This window comes from Eucyclogobius newberryi, unplaced genomic scaffold (assembly GCF_026437365.1).
Source record: "Eucyclogobius newberryi isolate DKJ021-1_F unplaced genomic scaffold, fEucNew1.0.hap1 SCAF_9, whole genome shotgun sequence".
Lineage (NCBI taxonomy): Eukaryota > Metazoa > Chordata > Actinopteri > Gobiiformes > Gobiidae > Eucyclogobius > Eucyclogobius newberryi.
This window is the reverse complement of record NW_027316532.1, coordinates 33,273,092-33,290,828: the sequence shown is the minus strand read 5'-3', so window position 1 is coordinate 33,290,828 and position 17,737 is coordinate 33,273,092. Positions and strand designations below refer to the sequence as shown.

The following is a 17,737-nucleotide window of genomic DNA, read 5'->3' as shown; positions in this document are numbered from 1 at the left end:
TGCATTTGACAACACAGTTTCCTTCTTTTGTTGTTTTTGTAACTTGTATCCCCGAACATAACATTACATCATTGACAAAACTTCCTTGTTTGTCTATGTACATACCTGTATTTTCTAGTGGTTTAAAATGTGTCTTTGACTTTTCATAATTGTCCTTGTCCAACAGCTACTCTGAGCATCTACATCCTTAGTAATAGTGACACTTGAAAATCACACAAAATTGACCTTTTTTGAGCTTTGATTTAACCTCTCAGTTGTTATTAGAGTGATTCATGCATGTTTGAGTCATATTTATTCTCTTACAATCAAGACGCCATCACTCAAATGTCCGTTTTCCTGGATTTTTCAGTAGATTTGTTTCTTTTATTGAGTTGTTTTAGATCCACATTGCGATTCAAAATGTCCAAAATATAAAATGATGAACCATGGTAGATTATACTGTAACTATATAGCAGAAAAAAAGCTTAATCCGTCTTCTTTAACAGTTGCTATTATATCACTTTTGCACCTTCTTTTATCATTCAATATAGGGAACAAATTGACACATATTTGAGTAGACTCATTATTCTGTTCTCTGTGCCTTTTTTTAGAGACGACCTTTTCCGAGTGGAGCTGGACATTGTTGCTGGAGATGAGATGTTCTACAGTAAGGTGAGCAGCGCTTGGGTCTATATTGAACTGTGAAGACTGTTCTGTGTCGCCTGTAATTATGACGGTTTGGTTATTTTCAGAAAAGAACATGGGAGTCGAATAAGAATGACATCCGGATCTGCAGGATGAAGGGGAAACATGAGGTAAAGCAGTTGTTTTCACAGCAACACAGCGACTCTGAATTACCTCAGTTTATTCGTCTGTTATTTATTTGGTCCGACACGATGAAGAAGAAGCTTATTGCGGCTGGATTGATGCAATAAGTCTGTTTGTGTGAATACAACATCCGCTCACAGGGTTAAGATGAGGACTCAAACAGAGTAATGGGTTTTAACCGTGTTTGAGTGAACTTGTCCTTATTTTGAAGCCAAACAGCGATCCTAGTCCATTTGAATGAATTTAAACGTTAGGTAACATCACGACCAATAGCAGCAGTAAAAATAGTCATTAATATTCTGTAACTAAAACATCCCAACATTGGTTATACTGTAGGTGCCATTTCAATCCATTTTCACCATTCAAACTGTATAATGAATTAATATTTAGGTGTTATGGCACATACGTAGATAATATGTGCAAATGTAGTAAATAACATTATTGTAAAGAAGTCGGACTGTCCATGGGTTTCAGAATGATAAGAAAATAGGACCGTTGCCAAAGTGATTAACAATAAAAAAAAAAAAACATCATCTTTGAATGGGGAAAAGTCATCAAAAGGTCATAGATAACATGGAGCTGAAACCCATAAATGCTTCATTATAGCCTCGATCGTGTCTTTTATGTTTTGAACGTTTTGAAATATTAAAACAGTATTATTTATTGCAGCTGCACATAGGGGGATATAATATATTTCGAGGATAAAACGTGTAGTGGCGCTGCTGCTGTTGCATTGCAGACTTTCCAGGCAGCTGAAATACTTTTAGCCCATGAATCAAGCTCTTGTTGGCGCCCATCCAACCCTTTCCCTTCTCTCACGCCTCAGCATTGATCACATCACTGCTGTCCTCCATCTTTAAACCTGTCTCACCACTCTCTGTGCCTGGGGAAACATGCAGGTGGGTGAATTGTCCCAGCAGCCACCGGCCCACGCCTCACTAACCTCCCATATCTCTTCTGCACATTTGTACCCACGGTCTGCCTCTCACAAATACCCTACGATAGTGTTCGTGTGTGCGTAGCCTTTCGGTTTTTACCTCCCTCCGTCCCCTCTGGCAGAAAGAGGAGAAAGAGAAAGAATGACTTATTTAACGCAGACATTAAATCCTGGGGAGACAGTGGCCGACGGACACACACCAGGAGAGAGCAGAAGGACAGAGACTAAAGCCAGGACTGAGTTTAGAGTAGTGGGGAAAAGATGATGAGGAAGAGGGGATGAGAGAGAGGAGGGATTGTGGATGTTGCCCCTGGCCTGGGAACAGCTGTGGCCCAACTCAGGTATGAAAGGAGTTCGTGCCACTATGACGACGGGCCTAGATCTGTGCATACGCCGCGAATAAACACTTCCATAAGTTACACGTTTGCCGAAAATTCACCCAGAATGAAGTGTGACTATATACAACTATGTATTTTACCTATGATCTTTTCTTTTGTTTGTCAAATGCAGCACTATAATCATGCATTAAGCCCAATTAGCATTATCATTACACCTTGACTACATGTCGCAGCTGTAGTTCTTGTGTTCAGTCACATGCAGCTCCTCTGTCACATCCACCGTGCTGCCTGTCTGTACTATCTATCATGCACTCATTTAATGGCTGACTCCACTTTCCTCCTCTGCCCCTCACCTAAATGTCCTGTTCCGCTGGGAGGAGGCTGGTGTCGCATGCGATGCATTCTCCACCTCATAATTGGTTTTGTAATTAAATGTTTCTGCTCGGTTGATCACAAAGGACATGCTATTCCCCGTAATTAGGTCTGCACATTCAATATTCCCCGTTCTTTCACCTGTTTCTCTGCTCCTCGGTCGACCCACTCACAGTTATTCATTTCTGCCGTGCGTGGGACGCTGTCTTTTTGTCCGGTACATATTAGACATTTTGTGTGACAAAAGCAGCAACAGATAAAAGCAAATCAAAAGCAGGAAAGGTCCATATTCTCTACAGACAGTGAATCAGATGTAGTGTCAGTTTCAAACGACTACATTATAATTAAATATGACAAAAACTGAGAAATGAGGTACACCGTCTGCTTGTTTCCATGGAGATACTATTGCTTTGTCTGAAATGTGCCACAGTATGGCATTAAGCACATCTGTATTGCATTTTTTCATTGCATTCTTACTGCAAGTGCTGTTGCCTCTCCACTAGTGTTGGTCAGATTCATTTGTAAAACTAATATGATTAATGATTAATTCCTTCTAAAAGTAATCTTATTCCAACTTTAATTACTTTATTCTTGTCATTGATGACTGATTTTTCAAGATACTCGAAAAATAATAATAATACAGCTCAGCAACAGACGTAAAACATGAAATCTTCCCACTTATTAAAGGTGGTATGGACGATTTTTTTCAGCAAATTTTGTATCATATTTCCTCGTGGTGTGGATAAATCATTTGTCCTGCCACGTATCAATCATAAAACGCACCTACCGCTCACCTGCAGCCGCGTCAGTCTCGTCCCCACGTTTCTGCGTGCCTAAGCGAATGGATCTATCATAATGTAGTTCCCTCAGTGTACGGGGCAAAATGAAGACTGAGAAAGACAGTTCGAGCTGACGCAGAAGTGGACAGAAATCTACGGGAGACGAGATGCGATGCGCTCCGTTGCGCTAATAAACAAACGCACGTGTGTGTTGTATCAGTCCGCACGGGGGAGTGCCATGTGCACTTCCACCTGCGTTCTCAAATCGCCGAAAAATCGTCCATACCGCCTTTAAACTTCCTGTTGTTAAACCTAGATTTAAATAACATAAATCATAATAAGTTATTACTAGGGCTAGTAACTGTAATCTAATCCCTCAAGCTTAGATTGTAACATGTTAGATTACTGCATTACTACAATAGTTATCTGATAATACAGATAGTACAGCTCAACACTGCTCTCCATAGATCCGATCCGTAACTTGCCTGGTGATGGCACCTGCTTGTCTCCATGGAGATAGATTTCTTTAAGACATCACAGACATCGCCATGTGGACAAGCAGGTAGTAGACCTCTTACTGCTCCTTTAAATTTAAAATCTAGAAAGTCTAACAGTGGAAAAAATGTCTTCAGAATCCATTTTCCCGGTTGTGCCGTGAGTATTATTAAGCCGGATGTTCACTGCATGATTTTGACCGTATGTGACAAAAGCTTTGTGATCTGGAAATATAATGTTGTGGCTCAAAAGCATGAGTCAGAGGTCACAGAATGAGATCAAAGATCAAACTTAGAACTGTCATTCAAACAAAGATGACAATATCAAACCTGATATTTTAGAATGGCAGAGTGAGCCCTCCTGTCGCTGCGTTCATGATCAGTCTGTCATGCATATTCACTCAGACTAACGGTGATAGTAGCCATGACTGATCGTGTGAACCATTGCTGTGTTTCTGTTCCGTCTTACGACTTAAATCCCCCTCGTCTTGTTCTGTGACATCATAAATCTTAGAATAGGTTCCACTATGCAGTCTTTTTCCATCATAATTAAAAGTGACACTGTAATGTTCAAATAAACATGATTTTATATAAAGTGATCAACCTTTTCCATTTGCATTCCCTGTTGCCGAAACACTTTCTTTTCCGCCTTGATTGCTCCCAGGTTGAATGGGGCAGATAAGAACCCACATGTTGTGCAGGTTAATTGGTTGGCGGTTGTTTCCTTAAGGAGAGGCTGATGAGATTAAGTGCTGCCGTGTTAAAGAGTGTCCGTGCGGTGTGTGTATGTTTCCACTGGGGAGCGTGGCTTGACCTCTCTGCGTGTAGCTCTTGTCTCAGGTCGACTCCACTGCTGCCACTGCCACACGCCTCACTGGTCTCCACTCTCCAAAGCCTCCTGTCTCCTTTCTGTCTCCTTTCCTGTCTCCTTCTCTGTTTCCTGTCCTACCTCCTTCTATCGCCCTCATCTGTCCTGCCCCTTTGTTTGTCAGTGGCCTGTGGTGTGTTCAGTCAGAATGACAATCCCACAGTGACACAGCGCTGAGGCCTTTTAGTGAGTCAATATGGATTTAGATTTCATATTATATATATATATATATATATATATATATATATATATATATATATATATATATATATATATATATATATATATATATATATATATATATATATATATATATATATACACATTTCTTTTTTACATTTGAAACTGGCTCAGCGTACTCTGGCCTGTGCTCTTTATTGTGCCACTATTTACCAATTAAAACATGCCTGAAATCATGAATAATTTACTTGCCTGAAACCTGAAACCTTAATTTAGGCTTGAAATAAGGAATATTTATCTTGTTTTGAGTATATTATAACTGTCTCAAATCAAGATTACCCATGAAACAAACATTTCAAACAAGTATTTTCTAACTTGAATTTAGAAAAACAAAATGCTACTGAACTTGTCAAGATAGAAATCAAGATAAAAGTGATTGAATGAAGTTTAATGTATTATTATTTGAGATTGTGATTGTTTTCCAGTGTAAACCCAGACGTACTTTCATAATGGCTGTCATCTCGGCGTCGTATAATAATTAACACATATTAAATACTTTCCACTTAGACAAACCCAGCTCTCGATCCAATTTCTGCCTGAGTAAAAGTATGTTAAACTTGCTTGTGTACCATATTTATTTGTGTCCCGGGGTGAGATCGTGTTGAATTACAATCAAAGGTTGACACAGAGTGATGCAGATTGGCTGTAACAAGCTGAGTAGGACATTACGACACACAACCGCACATCATCGCTAATTAGGCAGCTTAATTTACCCTACGCCTACATCTACATAAATACACACTGGTTCCTCCAGGTCATGAAAAGTCACTGTCGATTGAGTCAACATGTGTGCGTCAGGGATTGTTCTGGAAGTGACTGAACTCTTGTAGATGCCAAACCTGTGTGTTTGTTCTGAATGGGGGAGTTCTGGCTCAGTGGTAGCTCTTGGCAACAGAACCGGTCTCTCCTCTGTCCAGTCGTTAACATCAGGAACCAGCCAGCCATGTAATGGAAACTTAGGACATTTAAAGCACAGACCCCCCTGGTGCAGCATTGCCTTACATGGCCCCCCTAGTACCTCGCCATCATGACTTAAATCATAATGTATTAGAAGTTATTTTCATCATACGTACAAGTTGCACAGCTAAAATACATACAGCAGATTGCATGGATGTAGGATTGCTTGGTCATATTGTGCATGGCAATTTGTACCAACTTGAGGCATGTGTCTAAACCACTCCGCCACTATGTATTTGTAACTTTAATGACGTTTTAGTCACATTCATTTAGTTGAGTTCTGTCCTACTTTAAAGTCTGCATGTTATCGACTTTAATGAGCTTTTAACCTTGTTGAAACGGTGTTACCTCATTGTTAGTGTAAGTAGTATTTGAAGTGTTTTGTAAACTGCATCTGAAGTTCGAGTGGACAGTTTTTCACCTACCCCCTAGCCCCGCCCACATTCCTACACTTGGTAAGGTTGAAAACATAAATGACAATCTGCTGCTTGTTATGTGAAATTTGCCTATAAACTGACTATACTGAATAGAATGGCAATGGACCTGTTTCTATTATCAAGCTGTTTTAGTACTTTATTCAGTACTTTATTAGTTGAAATGTCTGGACATTTAAAAGCTCAACCCCCCGAGGTAGCATTCCCTTAGATGGCCTGTTTGCTATGCCTCACCATCATTATGACTTTTTACATTTTATTACACTATAAAGTATGTTTATGCCTCGACATCCTGGACGATTTTTACAACACTCAACCTGTTTTGTATTTCAGAAGTATTCAGTCTTGATCATTAGCTTTGGCCTTGAGGAGTCTAAATGAAGTAGTTGTTTATTAAGAGGAGGTTTGGACAGACGAGGAGCAGATGCAGAGGGCGGAGTCTGAGCAGGCGAAGTCTCACGCAGCTGTTTTTTATAACTTACTCACCTGCTCGAGAGTCGAGGAGAAGGATGTGTGTGTGCAATCAAATGGGGCAGGAAATTGCTCAAGATGTGGAACTTCTGCTGCAAATACTTCCAAATCCAAATCCATCCTTATTCCAAACCGTATGTACATATTTGACAGTCTGTGAGAACTGACTTTCTCAAAGTGAAGCGCTGCAAGTGAATAATATTCACTATATTATATATATATATATATATATATATATATATATATATATATATATATATATTCTACTAAGTGTTTTTCAGACTTCCTATAAGTGATCTGTTCTTCTGTATCTACCTCTGTATCTACCTGCGTTGCACCAATGAAATTTCCCCATGTGGGACAATAAAGGAATATCTTATCTTATCTTATATAGAGAAACTTACATTTGAAGATACCATTTTGAACTTAGTTTACAAACACAAATGTTTTTGTTTTTTATTGTTTGTTTGTTGCACTATGTTTGTGCTACTTTAAAAGGTGATATTTGTGTCCAAATTAATTTGTGAAAAATCCATATTATTTATGGATGCAATTTTTTCAATTAATATTCAAACATCTTTTGGGGCAAAAAAAAAAATCCAGTTGAAAACTTTATGTTGAGCGAGCAAACTAACTAAAAACTAAAATCTCACCAGTATTTACTGTGTACACATCACCTGGTCAGCAGATGTCAGTGTGAGTGTCCGAGGTCCCAAAGTATCAGTGATGTATCAGCCATGTTATCAGAGGGTGGCACAGTCTATATGACGGGATAACAATATCATTGTTTTGTCAACATAGACCAGAGTAGCTTTTAGATTGTACTTGGTAATACATAGTGCTGCTTAAATACACTTTTAAGTATTATATAAACTCACACATTTGATTGGTTATATTATTCTTAACCGTTTTTAACGTCACGTCTTTTTAACGAGATAGTTCAGTGTTGATTCCGACCTTGAATGTTACAGTCTGACATTAGGATCCAGGGCGTTTTGGTGCATTGTGGGTCTATTTGACCAGTACTGGTACAGCTATGGCATTTTGAATTACTGAATAGCATTTACAAATGCCCTCGCTGTCACTGAAACCATGTACTGCAGGTTCCCTCTTGCACTTAACCTCCATTGTTTCGCTTGAAACAAATGCACTTCAAGGAATTGTATAACATTTAGCTTTAGCTTAGCTGGTGCCTGCTTTGTACCAGGCAGAGTTGCTGACAGACACAAAACAATGGCATGTGTTCTGCAAATGTTGCAGATTTCAAAATGCCTCAAAGCTGCAAAGATTAGATTTTTATGAGTGTATAATTGTGCCATATACAAACCTTTTTAACAGGGCTTAGCAATATCCTCTTTACATTCAAGTCAAGCAGACTCTTTTTGTTTGCCTGTTATTAGTCAAGCATAGACCGAAGTCATGTAACCAAGCGTTTCACACACTTTTACTGAATAAGAATGAGGAGTGAAAAGAGGGATTATAAATGGGATTCATGGTCTCTGCTCCTGTGTACATGCATGGCTTACCTAAGTCCATACATGTCATGTTACAGCAGGGTTCTCTTATCATTAGCATTGTAAAGTGATATTTTGATTGATTTGTGTATTTTGAGTTGTCATGCATTGTCCTGTACTTGAGGATTAGTTGCTCAGAAAATGTCTGTTTTCACCTAACCCTTATCTTCACCCACTGCTCTAGTTATTTTAGTAAGATCAATACAGAGGTTTACAATTGACAACATGTAAAACATGTTATGTTAATAACTCAAAGAATGTCTTCTTTAATGTTTGATTTATTTGTATTAAAGGGGACATATTCTGCCAAATCAACTTTATTGAGCTTTTAACCTTGTGTTTCCTCATCATTAATTTACTCAAAGTTGTATTTTGATTGATTGATTCATGCATCTCCTCCTTGAACCGACACCTTAACGTGGTGGAGGGGTTTGAGTGCCCGAATGATCCCGGGAGCTATGTTGTCGGGGGCTTCATGCCCCTGGTAGGGTCTCCCAAGGCAAACAGGTCCTAGGTGACGGGTCAGACAAAGATCGGTTCAGAAGCCTCTTATGACGACGACACAATCAAGGCAGTTCACGTCGCCCGGATCGGCGTCACCGGGGCCCCATCCTGGAGCCAGGCCTGGGATGGGTGCTCCATGGCGAGCGCCTGGTGGCCGGGTCTTACCCCACGGGGCCCGGCCGGGCACAGCCCGAAAGAGCCCTCCCGTGGGCCCACCACCCGCAGGAGGATCCATAAGGGGCCGGTGCAGAGAGATCTGGGCGGCAGTCGACGGCAGGGGCCTCGGCGACCAGATCTCCAGACACAGAGACTAACTCTGGGGACATGGAATGTCACCTCGCTGGGGGGGAAAGAGCCTGAGCTTGTGCGGGAGGTTGAGCGATACCGACTAGATATAGTCGGCCTCACCTCCACGCACAGTTTGGGCTCTGGAACCCATCTCCTCGAGAGGGGCTGGACGCTCCACTTCTCTGGTGTTGCCCGCGGGGAGAGGCGGCGGGCTGGTGTGGGCTTGCTGATAGCCCCTCAGCTCAGCCGCCACGTGTTGGAGTTTACCCCGGTGAACGAGAGGGTCGCGTCCCTCCGCCTTCGGGTGGGGGACAGGTCTCTCACTGTTGTGGCGGCCTACGGGCCGAACAGCAGTGCAGAGTACCCGGCCTTCTTGGAGTCCTTGGGAGGGGTACTGGACAGTGCACCGACCGGGGACTCCGTTGTTCTACTGGGGGACTTCAACGCCCACGTGGGCAATGACAGTGACACCTGGAGAGGGGTGATCGGGAAGAACGGCTTCCCCGATCTGAACCCGAGCGGTGTTCAGTTATTGGACTTCTGTGCTAGCCACGGATTGTCCATAACGAACACCATGTTCAAGCACAAGGGTGTCCATCAGTGCACGTGGCACCAGGACACCCTAGGCCGGAGGTCAATGATCGACTTAGTTGTCGTGTCATCAGACCTCCGGCCGCGTGTCTTGGACACTCGGGTGAAGAGAGGGGCAGAGTTGTCAACCGATCACCACCTGGTGGTGAGTTGGATCCGCTGGCGGAGGAGGAAGCCGGACAGACTTGGCAGACCCAAGCGCATTGTGAGGGTCTGTTGGGAACGTCTAGTGGAGCCCTCTGTCAGTAGGGTATTCAACTCGCACCTCCGGGAGAGCTTCTCCCATGTCCCGGGGGAGGCTGGGGACATTGAGTCCGAGTGGACCATGTTCTCCGCCTCCATTGTTGATGCGGCTGCTCGGAGCTGTGGTCGCAAGGTCTCCGGTGCCTGTCGTGGCGGCAACCCCCGAACCCGGTGGTGGACACCGGAAGTAAGGGATGCCGTCAGACTAAAGAAGGAGGCCTATCAGGCCACTCTGGCTTGTAGGTCTCCGGAGGTCATCGACGGGTATCGGCAGGCCAAGCGAGCCGCGGCTCGCGCTGTCGCAGAGGCAAAAACCCGGGCCTGGGAGGAGTTCGGGGAGGCCATGGAGGAGGACTATCGGTCGGCACCAAAGAAATTCTGGCAAACCGTCCGGCGCCTCAGAAAGGGGAAGCAGTGTCTCACAAACACCGTTTACGGTGCGGGTGGAGGCCTGCTGACCTCGACTGGGGATGTCGTCGGACGGTGGAAGGAATACTTTGAGGATCTCCTTAATCCCTCAGTCACGTCTTCTGAAGAGGAAGTAGAGACCGGGGACTCGGAGGCTGGCTCATCCATCACCCAAGCTGAAGTCACTGAGGTTGTCCGCAAACTCCTCGGTGGCAGGGCTCCGGGGGTGGATGAGATCCGCCCTGAGTACCTAAAGTATCTGGATGTTGTAGGACTGTCTTGGTTGACACGTCTCTGCAACATCGCGTGGCGTTCGGGGACCGTGCCTCTGGACTGGCAGACCGGGGTGGTGGTCCCTCTGTTCAAGAAGGGGGACCGGAGGGTGTGTTCCAACTACAGAGGGATCACACTCCTCAGCCTCCCGGGTAAGGTCTATTCCAAGGTACTGGAGAGGAGAATCCGACCGATAGTCGAACCTCGGATTCAGGAGGAGCAGAGTGGTTTTCGTCCCGGTCGTGGAACACTGGACCAGCTCTATACCCTCCATCGGGTGCTCGAGGGTTCATGGGAGTTTGCCCAACCAGTCCACATGTGCTTTGTGGATCTGGAGAAGGCTTTTGACCGTGTCCCTCGGGGTGTCCTTTGGGGGGTGCTCCGGGAGTACGGGGTCCGGGGCCCTTTGCTCAGGGCTGTCCGGTCCCTGTATGACCGGAGCAGGAGCTGTGTTCGCATTGCCGGCAGTAAGTCAGACCTGTTCCCAGTGCATGTTGGACTCCGCCAGGGCTGCCCTGTGTCACCGGTTCTGTTCATAATTTTTATGGACAGAATTTCTAGGCGCAGTCAGGGGTCGGAGGGTGTCCGGTTTGGGGACCACAGGATCTCATCTCTGCTGTTTGCAGACGATGTTGTCCTGATGGCTCCATCAAACCCGGACCTGCAACATGCACTGGGACGGTTTGCAGCCGAGTGTGAAGCGGCTGGGATGAGAATCAGCACCTCCAAATCCGAGGCCATGGTTCTCGACCGGAAAAAGGTGGCTTGCCCTCTCCAGGTGGGTGGGGTGTCCTTGCCCCAAGTGGAGGAGTTCAAGTATCTCGGGGTCTTGTTCACGAGTGAGGGAAGGATGGAGCGTGAGATCGACAGGCGGATCGGTGCAGCGGCTGCAGTGATGCAGTCGCTGCATCGGACCGTTGTGGTAAAGAGGGAGCTGAGCCGAAAGGCAAAGCTCTCTATTTACCGGTCGGTCTACGTTCCTACCCTCACCTATGGTCATGAGCTTTGGGTAGTGACCGAAAGAACAAGATCGCGGATACAAGCGGTCGAAATGAGTTTCCTCCGCCGGGTGGCTGGGCGCTCCCTTAGAGATAAGGTGAGGAGCTCGGCCACACGGGGGGAGCTCGGAGTAGAGCCGCTGCTCCTCCACGTCGAGAGGAGCCAGCTGAGGTGGCTCGGGCATCTGTTCCGGATGCCTCCTGGGCGCCTCCCTCGGGAGGTGTTTCAGGCATGTCCCACCGGGAAGAGGCCCCGGGGAAGACCCAGGACACGCTGGAGAGACTATGTCTCTCGGCTGGCCTGGGAACGCCTCGGGATCCCCCCGGAGGAGTTAGAGGAAGTGTCTGGGGAGAAGGAAGTCTGGGAGTCCCTGCTCAGACTGCTGCCCCCGCGACCCGGCCCCGGATAAAGCGGCAGAAGATGGATGGATGGATGGATGGATGATTCATGCATGTATTTTCCTGCAACTGAGGCGCGAGTGCGCAAGAAAATTGTTTTCACCCACCCCCTATCTCCGTCTACAAGCCTGTACTTGGCTGTGACTTTTTACAAATGAAGACCCCTGTAAGTTTCTAAAATGACACATAGCCACTTTCAAAATTAAAAACACAGGTTGTTACGGTAAAATACAACAAGTTCTGAAGTTTTGAACTGGAGGTAAATTAATATTTTCTATTCTAAGCTATTTAATGTTATTAGAGAATAGTACGGTTTATAATGAACGAAATGTAAGAACGCTCATATTATGGTTCGATAATAAGCTCCTGAAAAAGGCATAATATGTCTACTTTAAATCCCTAATCTCTAAAGATAGCACGCACCAACAAAAACATTCTGTGTAAGCGTTTTGCCACAAATTAGATTGCATTTGCTAAGAGACTGCTTCAGCAACTCCAGTGACAGAAGAGGTCCACAGCTTGTTTTCCTCCCTAAACAACCCCCTTTTTTGTTCTGCTTGTTTTGCTTGCGCACTTGTACTTGTTTTCTTATTAAGAGCTTTGGGCCTGGCTTTGTGATCACAGCTCTGACCCAAGCAGGCAGCTGACAGACTGCGCCAGCCCGTCGACAGGCCGTATGCAAATGCCTCACCCACAAGCACAGACACACGAGCGGGCATCTGCGCTGCCACCAACACTAACCTACACGGGAACACTCGAACACGCCGTGCTGTATCTGTGGCGTGCCGAGATCCACTGCTGCGCCCTCAGCTCGTCACATGTCGCCGAGATTTAGCACCTCTCGCTCAGTCGACGCACCGGCATGTAACGTCCGCCGAGTCGCACATGCAAACACTTCCCGAGCTCCTGGTTTTCTACTCTGTAAATTAATACGACACAGAGGGAAGTGGAAGTGGAGACGGGGCATCTGGAATAACAGTCAGGCCGGCTTCGTGTTCCCAGTGTTCCTCTGATCTCTTCCACATGAAACCGAAATGTCAAATGACTTACTGTGATGATCAGAAAATGTCTTTGGGGTGATGTCAGTACTTGCATTTGCAGCTAGTTGTAGTAGTGGTAGTAGTAACAGTAATGCCAACAAATACCAAGCTGTAATGGCATCGTTTTGTCCATAGCAGTAGAACTCATTGGCATTGGTTTGACTGAGATTGTTATTTAAACCTGGCTTTAGATGTGGAAGTAGTAGAAGCACAAAGCTAAATACCAATTGCAGAATTGATTAAGCGGTTTGTAGTAGTTAGGAAGTTGCAGTGTTGGCTAAAATAATAAGACTAGGCATTATATTACATTCCCAGCTATGTGTATGGGGGGTGTTGCTGGTGCCGTGGTGACTGGGGCGAGGGGCTTGGCAAATCGGCTCGTGCCCCCGCGTGCAGCCCCCTCACTCTGCACTCACACAAGTGCCAATGCACGCTGGAAGTACCATGGCTCTCTCTCTGTGGTGTTTAAAGTTCAAAACCACAGACTGAATGCAGAGCAGAACAAAAGCCTCCTCCTCCTGACCTTGGGCGAGATTTAGTGCAAATCAATAAGGCAGCGGAGCCTATAGTGACGCCGTCTGCATGTACAGGGCTGTTGAATGGGTTTGACAGTCGATAGATATTTTCATTCATCAGGGCGGCTGGATGGTTAACAATACTGGGCCTTAAGCGGAGTGAAAATGCCGGCTTGGTTGAGACACATCGACACTATATTTGATAACGCATTTGTTTGATGTAGCGTTTAAAATGGCTTTGATTTTTTTTTTTCCCCTCACTCCACACACTAAGGTACTCGTGCAGTCGCAGCTGCCCTGGTGTAGATTGATGTAAGTGGGGCTGCCTTTCCAACCAATGTCCAAGCGCTAACTCGCCACAGTCGCTAGGCAAAGAGGGGAAGTGTGCGCTGGTCCGAGCCAAGTTCAAACCATAAATGTTCAGTGTGTAAGGTGAGCACTCTAACCACTGAGCCACCGTTTGCTCCAGATGTATACATTGTAAATATCCCCCACAACTTATTATATATTATTTGAAGGTTGTAGATTCAATCCCTACAAACTTCAAATAATATATAACAATAAGAATAGTTTGCTAATGTGTTTGGCTATGTGTGTGTTTGCTTTGCTTTCTAACTATATTAAGCTCTATCTATCTGAATCAAGTGAGTTAATCCGTGTCTATTTGTTCCACTCCAGAGAAATCCAGCTCTAATTGAAAAAGACCACCTTGCTTTTATGTTAATTGCAAAGGCTTAAAAAGTGTGTCGACCCAGTCCTCACAACACTCTATACAGTACATTCAAACGCATATCGCTTACGGGACTCTTCTTTTGTTGTGTTGGCACTACTTCCTGCTCTGCCTTCGACTCTCCCTGAGGTCTGCTCCAGTCTGGGTCCCAGCTGGGTACAAGTATGGCTTTTATCACATTGCTGGAGTGTCTGTGGAGAGTGTGTCTGGAGAGGTTCTTCCTGTTCACTCCTTCTGCCTCTGGTCCTCTGAGGGAAGGCCTCTTGATAAAGCACTTTAGCATCAACTCTACAACAAGGCAACAAACATCAGCAGACTATAATCTGCAGGGTGCAGTCAAGGCAGTCTAGCTTGTTGCAATTGTGTTTGTGTTGCAATATGAATAAAACTCTTTTTGTCTTTGTTACTAAGAAAAAACCTCAAGACCCATTTTCATTCATTTTATGCATCTCAAATTGAGAGTTTACTTGGTACAGATTACTTGTTTAAAAAAAAAAGTTGTATAAAAAAAAAACATTTCATCTCAAGTTTGGATGACTCATAAATAATTAGGCAGGAAGAATAATTAAGTGATCAAATTAGAAACTTGTAATTAGTTGTTTTGCATTGTGGGGATTAAGTTAGTCATCCAATCACAATAATGAAGAACAATAATCAGTTAACAACAGTTAATATGCATTGCGTTTACTTTATCTTAGTTTCACAGCAGACTTGGACTTAGAAAAGTCATTTCATTTTCAGACCTTTATGTGGGCTTTTTTACTCATGTTTTTTGTTTCTGCATGTTTAACAGCGTTCCCAGTGTGGACAATCCTTGGTGCTTGACTGTATTAGATGTAACTGGCTGGTTTGGTAATGTGAGAATAATGAGCGGGCCTATAAAAGCGGCAGGATCATTAGCACAGTGTAAAGAGCTGTGTGCTCCGAGCAGAGGTCACATGTGCACATCACAACAGTGTTAGACATGGAGCACTCTGCAGCTTTAAGTGACTCAGTCCAAAGGCTTTCTCTGCCACTATGTGAATAATGTCCAAACAGCACCACAGCCAAAGGCCGCAACATGTGGTGTGTTCAGTGGGCACCGCTCCGGGCAGAGGAACTGGCTACTGCTACAAGGCATCATTTGAATGTATTTACATTTTAAACGACAGACAAACGTTGTCTTTGTTTATCAAAAGTAATGCAAGCGCAGACTGGAGCGTTGCATAGTTTAAATAGTATCACATAGGAATTACAATCACAATTTTGTCATACTAAGGAGCGCCAACAAGCATGCCGGTTCATTTCAATTGCGACACATCTTGCAGCCCTTGCCCCCACTAAGCTAGAGAAAGCCTGGTGGTACTCACAGAAGCTGAACAAGTACATTCAGTCATTGCAGTCACAGTTGAAGCAGTATTTCTGTAGCAAAGGCTGGAGTGCGATGTGAGACACTCCTTTGTTCACCTTTGCTGTAGTTGCCCTTGTCTAGACCACAAACAAAAGCTGTATTTTGGAATAATGTTATGCCGCGTTAATGCCATTTATATGCCTGTGCTGGATAATTAAGCGGCCTATAAATTTGTAGCTTATTGAAACTCCCCTGCCTGCTCCTGGATTATCGTCTGTCAATCAGCCGCTGCCTCGTGTGTGAGCCGCCTGCGCGCTCGCTCTATAAAGATGATTGACACAGTTAATTTCACACATCAGGCATCGTTTCACAGAGTACTTTGAATCATCATCTTCGGAAAAGTTGAAACCTACTTTTTAAACGTGTATTTTCTTTTATCCTTTCTCAGGACGAGTGCCGTAACTTCATGAAGGTGCTGCTCAGTCGACGAGGAGGACTGTTTGTGTGCGGGACCAACGCCTTCAACCCGCTCTGTGCCAACTACACTGTGAGTACAGGCCACAGTGTCACTAATACTGCATTTGTCTTTTAGTTTGGATAAACACTTGTAAGACTTTAAAATATCTTTTTCTACGGTTTATAAGCACTAATGAGGCATTTACTGGCATTTATCACTTGGTTAAACAGTTTAATTAACAGTTTATTAATTATTGTACTAACATTTAGGACATGGTTTATGAACATCCAAATGTTTTTAGTTCATTAACGTCTTATACATAGTTCACTAAGGAATCCTATTTTGTAGCAACACTGAAAGGTTTCACTTTTATATGTGAAATAATATTGTAAATAGACAATGTTCAAGTTCTCAAGAAAACACTAAAAACACTGTTTTGTCTGTTTGAAATGTTGTGGGAGCTATTGTGACAAACCTTATTTTAACTACTTTGTTGTTTTTATGATTTTGACAAGCATCACACATTTTGTATGTGAACAGTTAGCAATTCAAGTGACTAATGTTGTTTCCTAATTATAATCTGGCAATCTGCATATTTTGCATTGTGTAATGACAGCCACATATTAATTAGTTTGATGTTCCTGTTTTCTGTTTATTCTTTTGATCATAGAGTTCAGAAAGCACAGAGTCCACAACAGTGTTTTCACCTCAAATGTAGTAGATTCACAAGTCTCTTTTTAATCTGACTGCTCCTTATTATACAAGTGTAATACAATGTACTTTTGTATGTACTGTAATTAACTGCAGAGAACACAGCTCACAATCTATATTTTAGACTTCAAGAAATCCACAATCTTCACAATGTAGAAAACAATTTTTAAGATGATTTGAATCCCATTTGAATCTACAGCTTGATTAGACTGTATCTGTGTTCTGCTGGTAACACAAGCCTTGTTCTTTTCTTTGATACAACTCGTGTTATTTTTGGCGGTTAAACTTTGTGGTCTGTTGAGCTTGTTGCCTGTTGAGACTTGTAAATCTGGTTCTTCCTTCACATTTGGTCTGAGCTGCAGGAGCCGTAAAGACGTATCTTTACAGTCGCATTCAAGACCTGCTGAGCCTGAACGAATTATCAATCTACAACTAATGACATCCGGCTTAAACAATACAATTTTCATTTCCCCGTTCTTACTCATTGTGGATAACGTTTATACAGCCCCTGTAGCGGCCTGAGGAGCCCTGCAATTCTAACCTTTTTGGCATCCCTTGGACATCCCTTGGACAAACTCCTCACAATATAGTGGCGCTTGGTGGTGATATGTTTTTGGGGAATGCACCAAATTAGTTCAGGTTTGTTTGGTTGTTTTTTGAATATTTTTTATTCACACAAAATACAGCTGTCTTCAGTCTGTGCATCTCCTCAATCCACAGGCTGTGACCAAAACAAACACATTTCATTCACTATTGGAGCTATATCTTGAATAAATTCAAATATTACATTTTATTTTGCTTAGTCTCTCCTGTCTAACGCTTGGATAGTGTTTGGTCCACAGCCTGACACACCCATGTAGCCCAGGCTGATAACTACAATGAGAGGATACTATAGTTATTAGCTAATCAGGGTTTACACATAGCCATGGCTTTAACTCCAACAACGACACCCAACACCAGAGTCATTTTACACACAACCCAACCACCTGTGAGGCAGCTAAGATTTGCCCAAAACAAACACAAATTATGTTCTTACTTT

General features: G+C 43.7%; 2 protein-coding genes across 2 annotated transcripts in view; one reads left to right on the top strand and one right to left on the bottom strand.

Annotated features, from left to right (window-relative positions):
• plin3 (perilipin 3) overlaps positions 1-17,737 on the bottom strand; it is a 292,037-nt gene that overhangs the window by 106,826 nt on the left and 167,474 nt on the right. The window lies entirely within an intron of this gene.
• sema6bb (sema domain, transmembrane domain (TM), and cytoplasmic domain, (semaphorin) 6Bb) overlaps positions 1-17,737 on the top strand; it is a 127,748-nt gene that overhangs the window by 46,177 nt on the left and 63,834 nt on the right. The window contains exons 4-6 of the mRNA XM_072437991.1: positions 591-651; positions 732-794; positions 15,979-16,077. Coding sequence (XP_072294092.1) covers positions 591-651; positions 732-794; positions 15,979-16,077 — 223 coding nt within the window. The remainder of the gene's footprint in view (positions 1-590; positions 652-731; positions 795-15,978; positions 16,078-17,737) is intronic.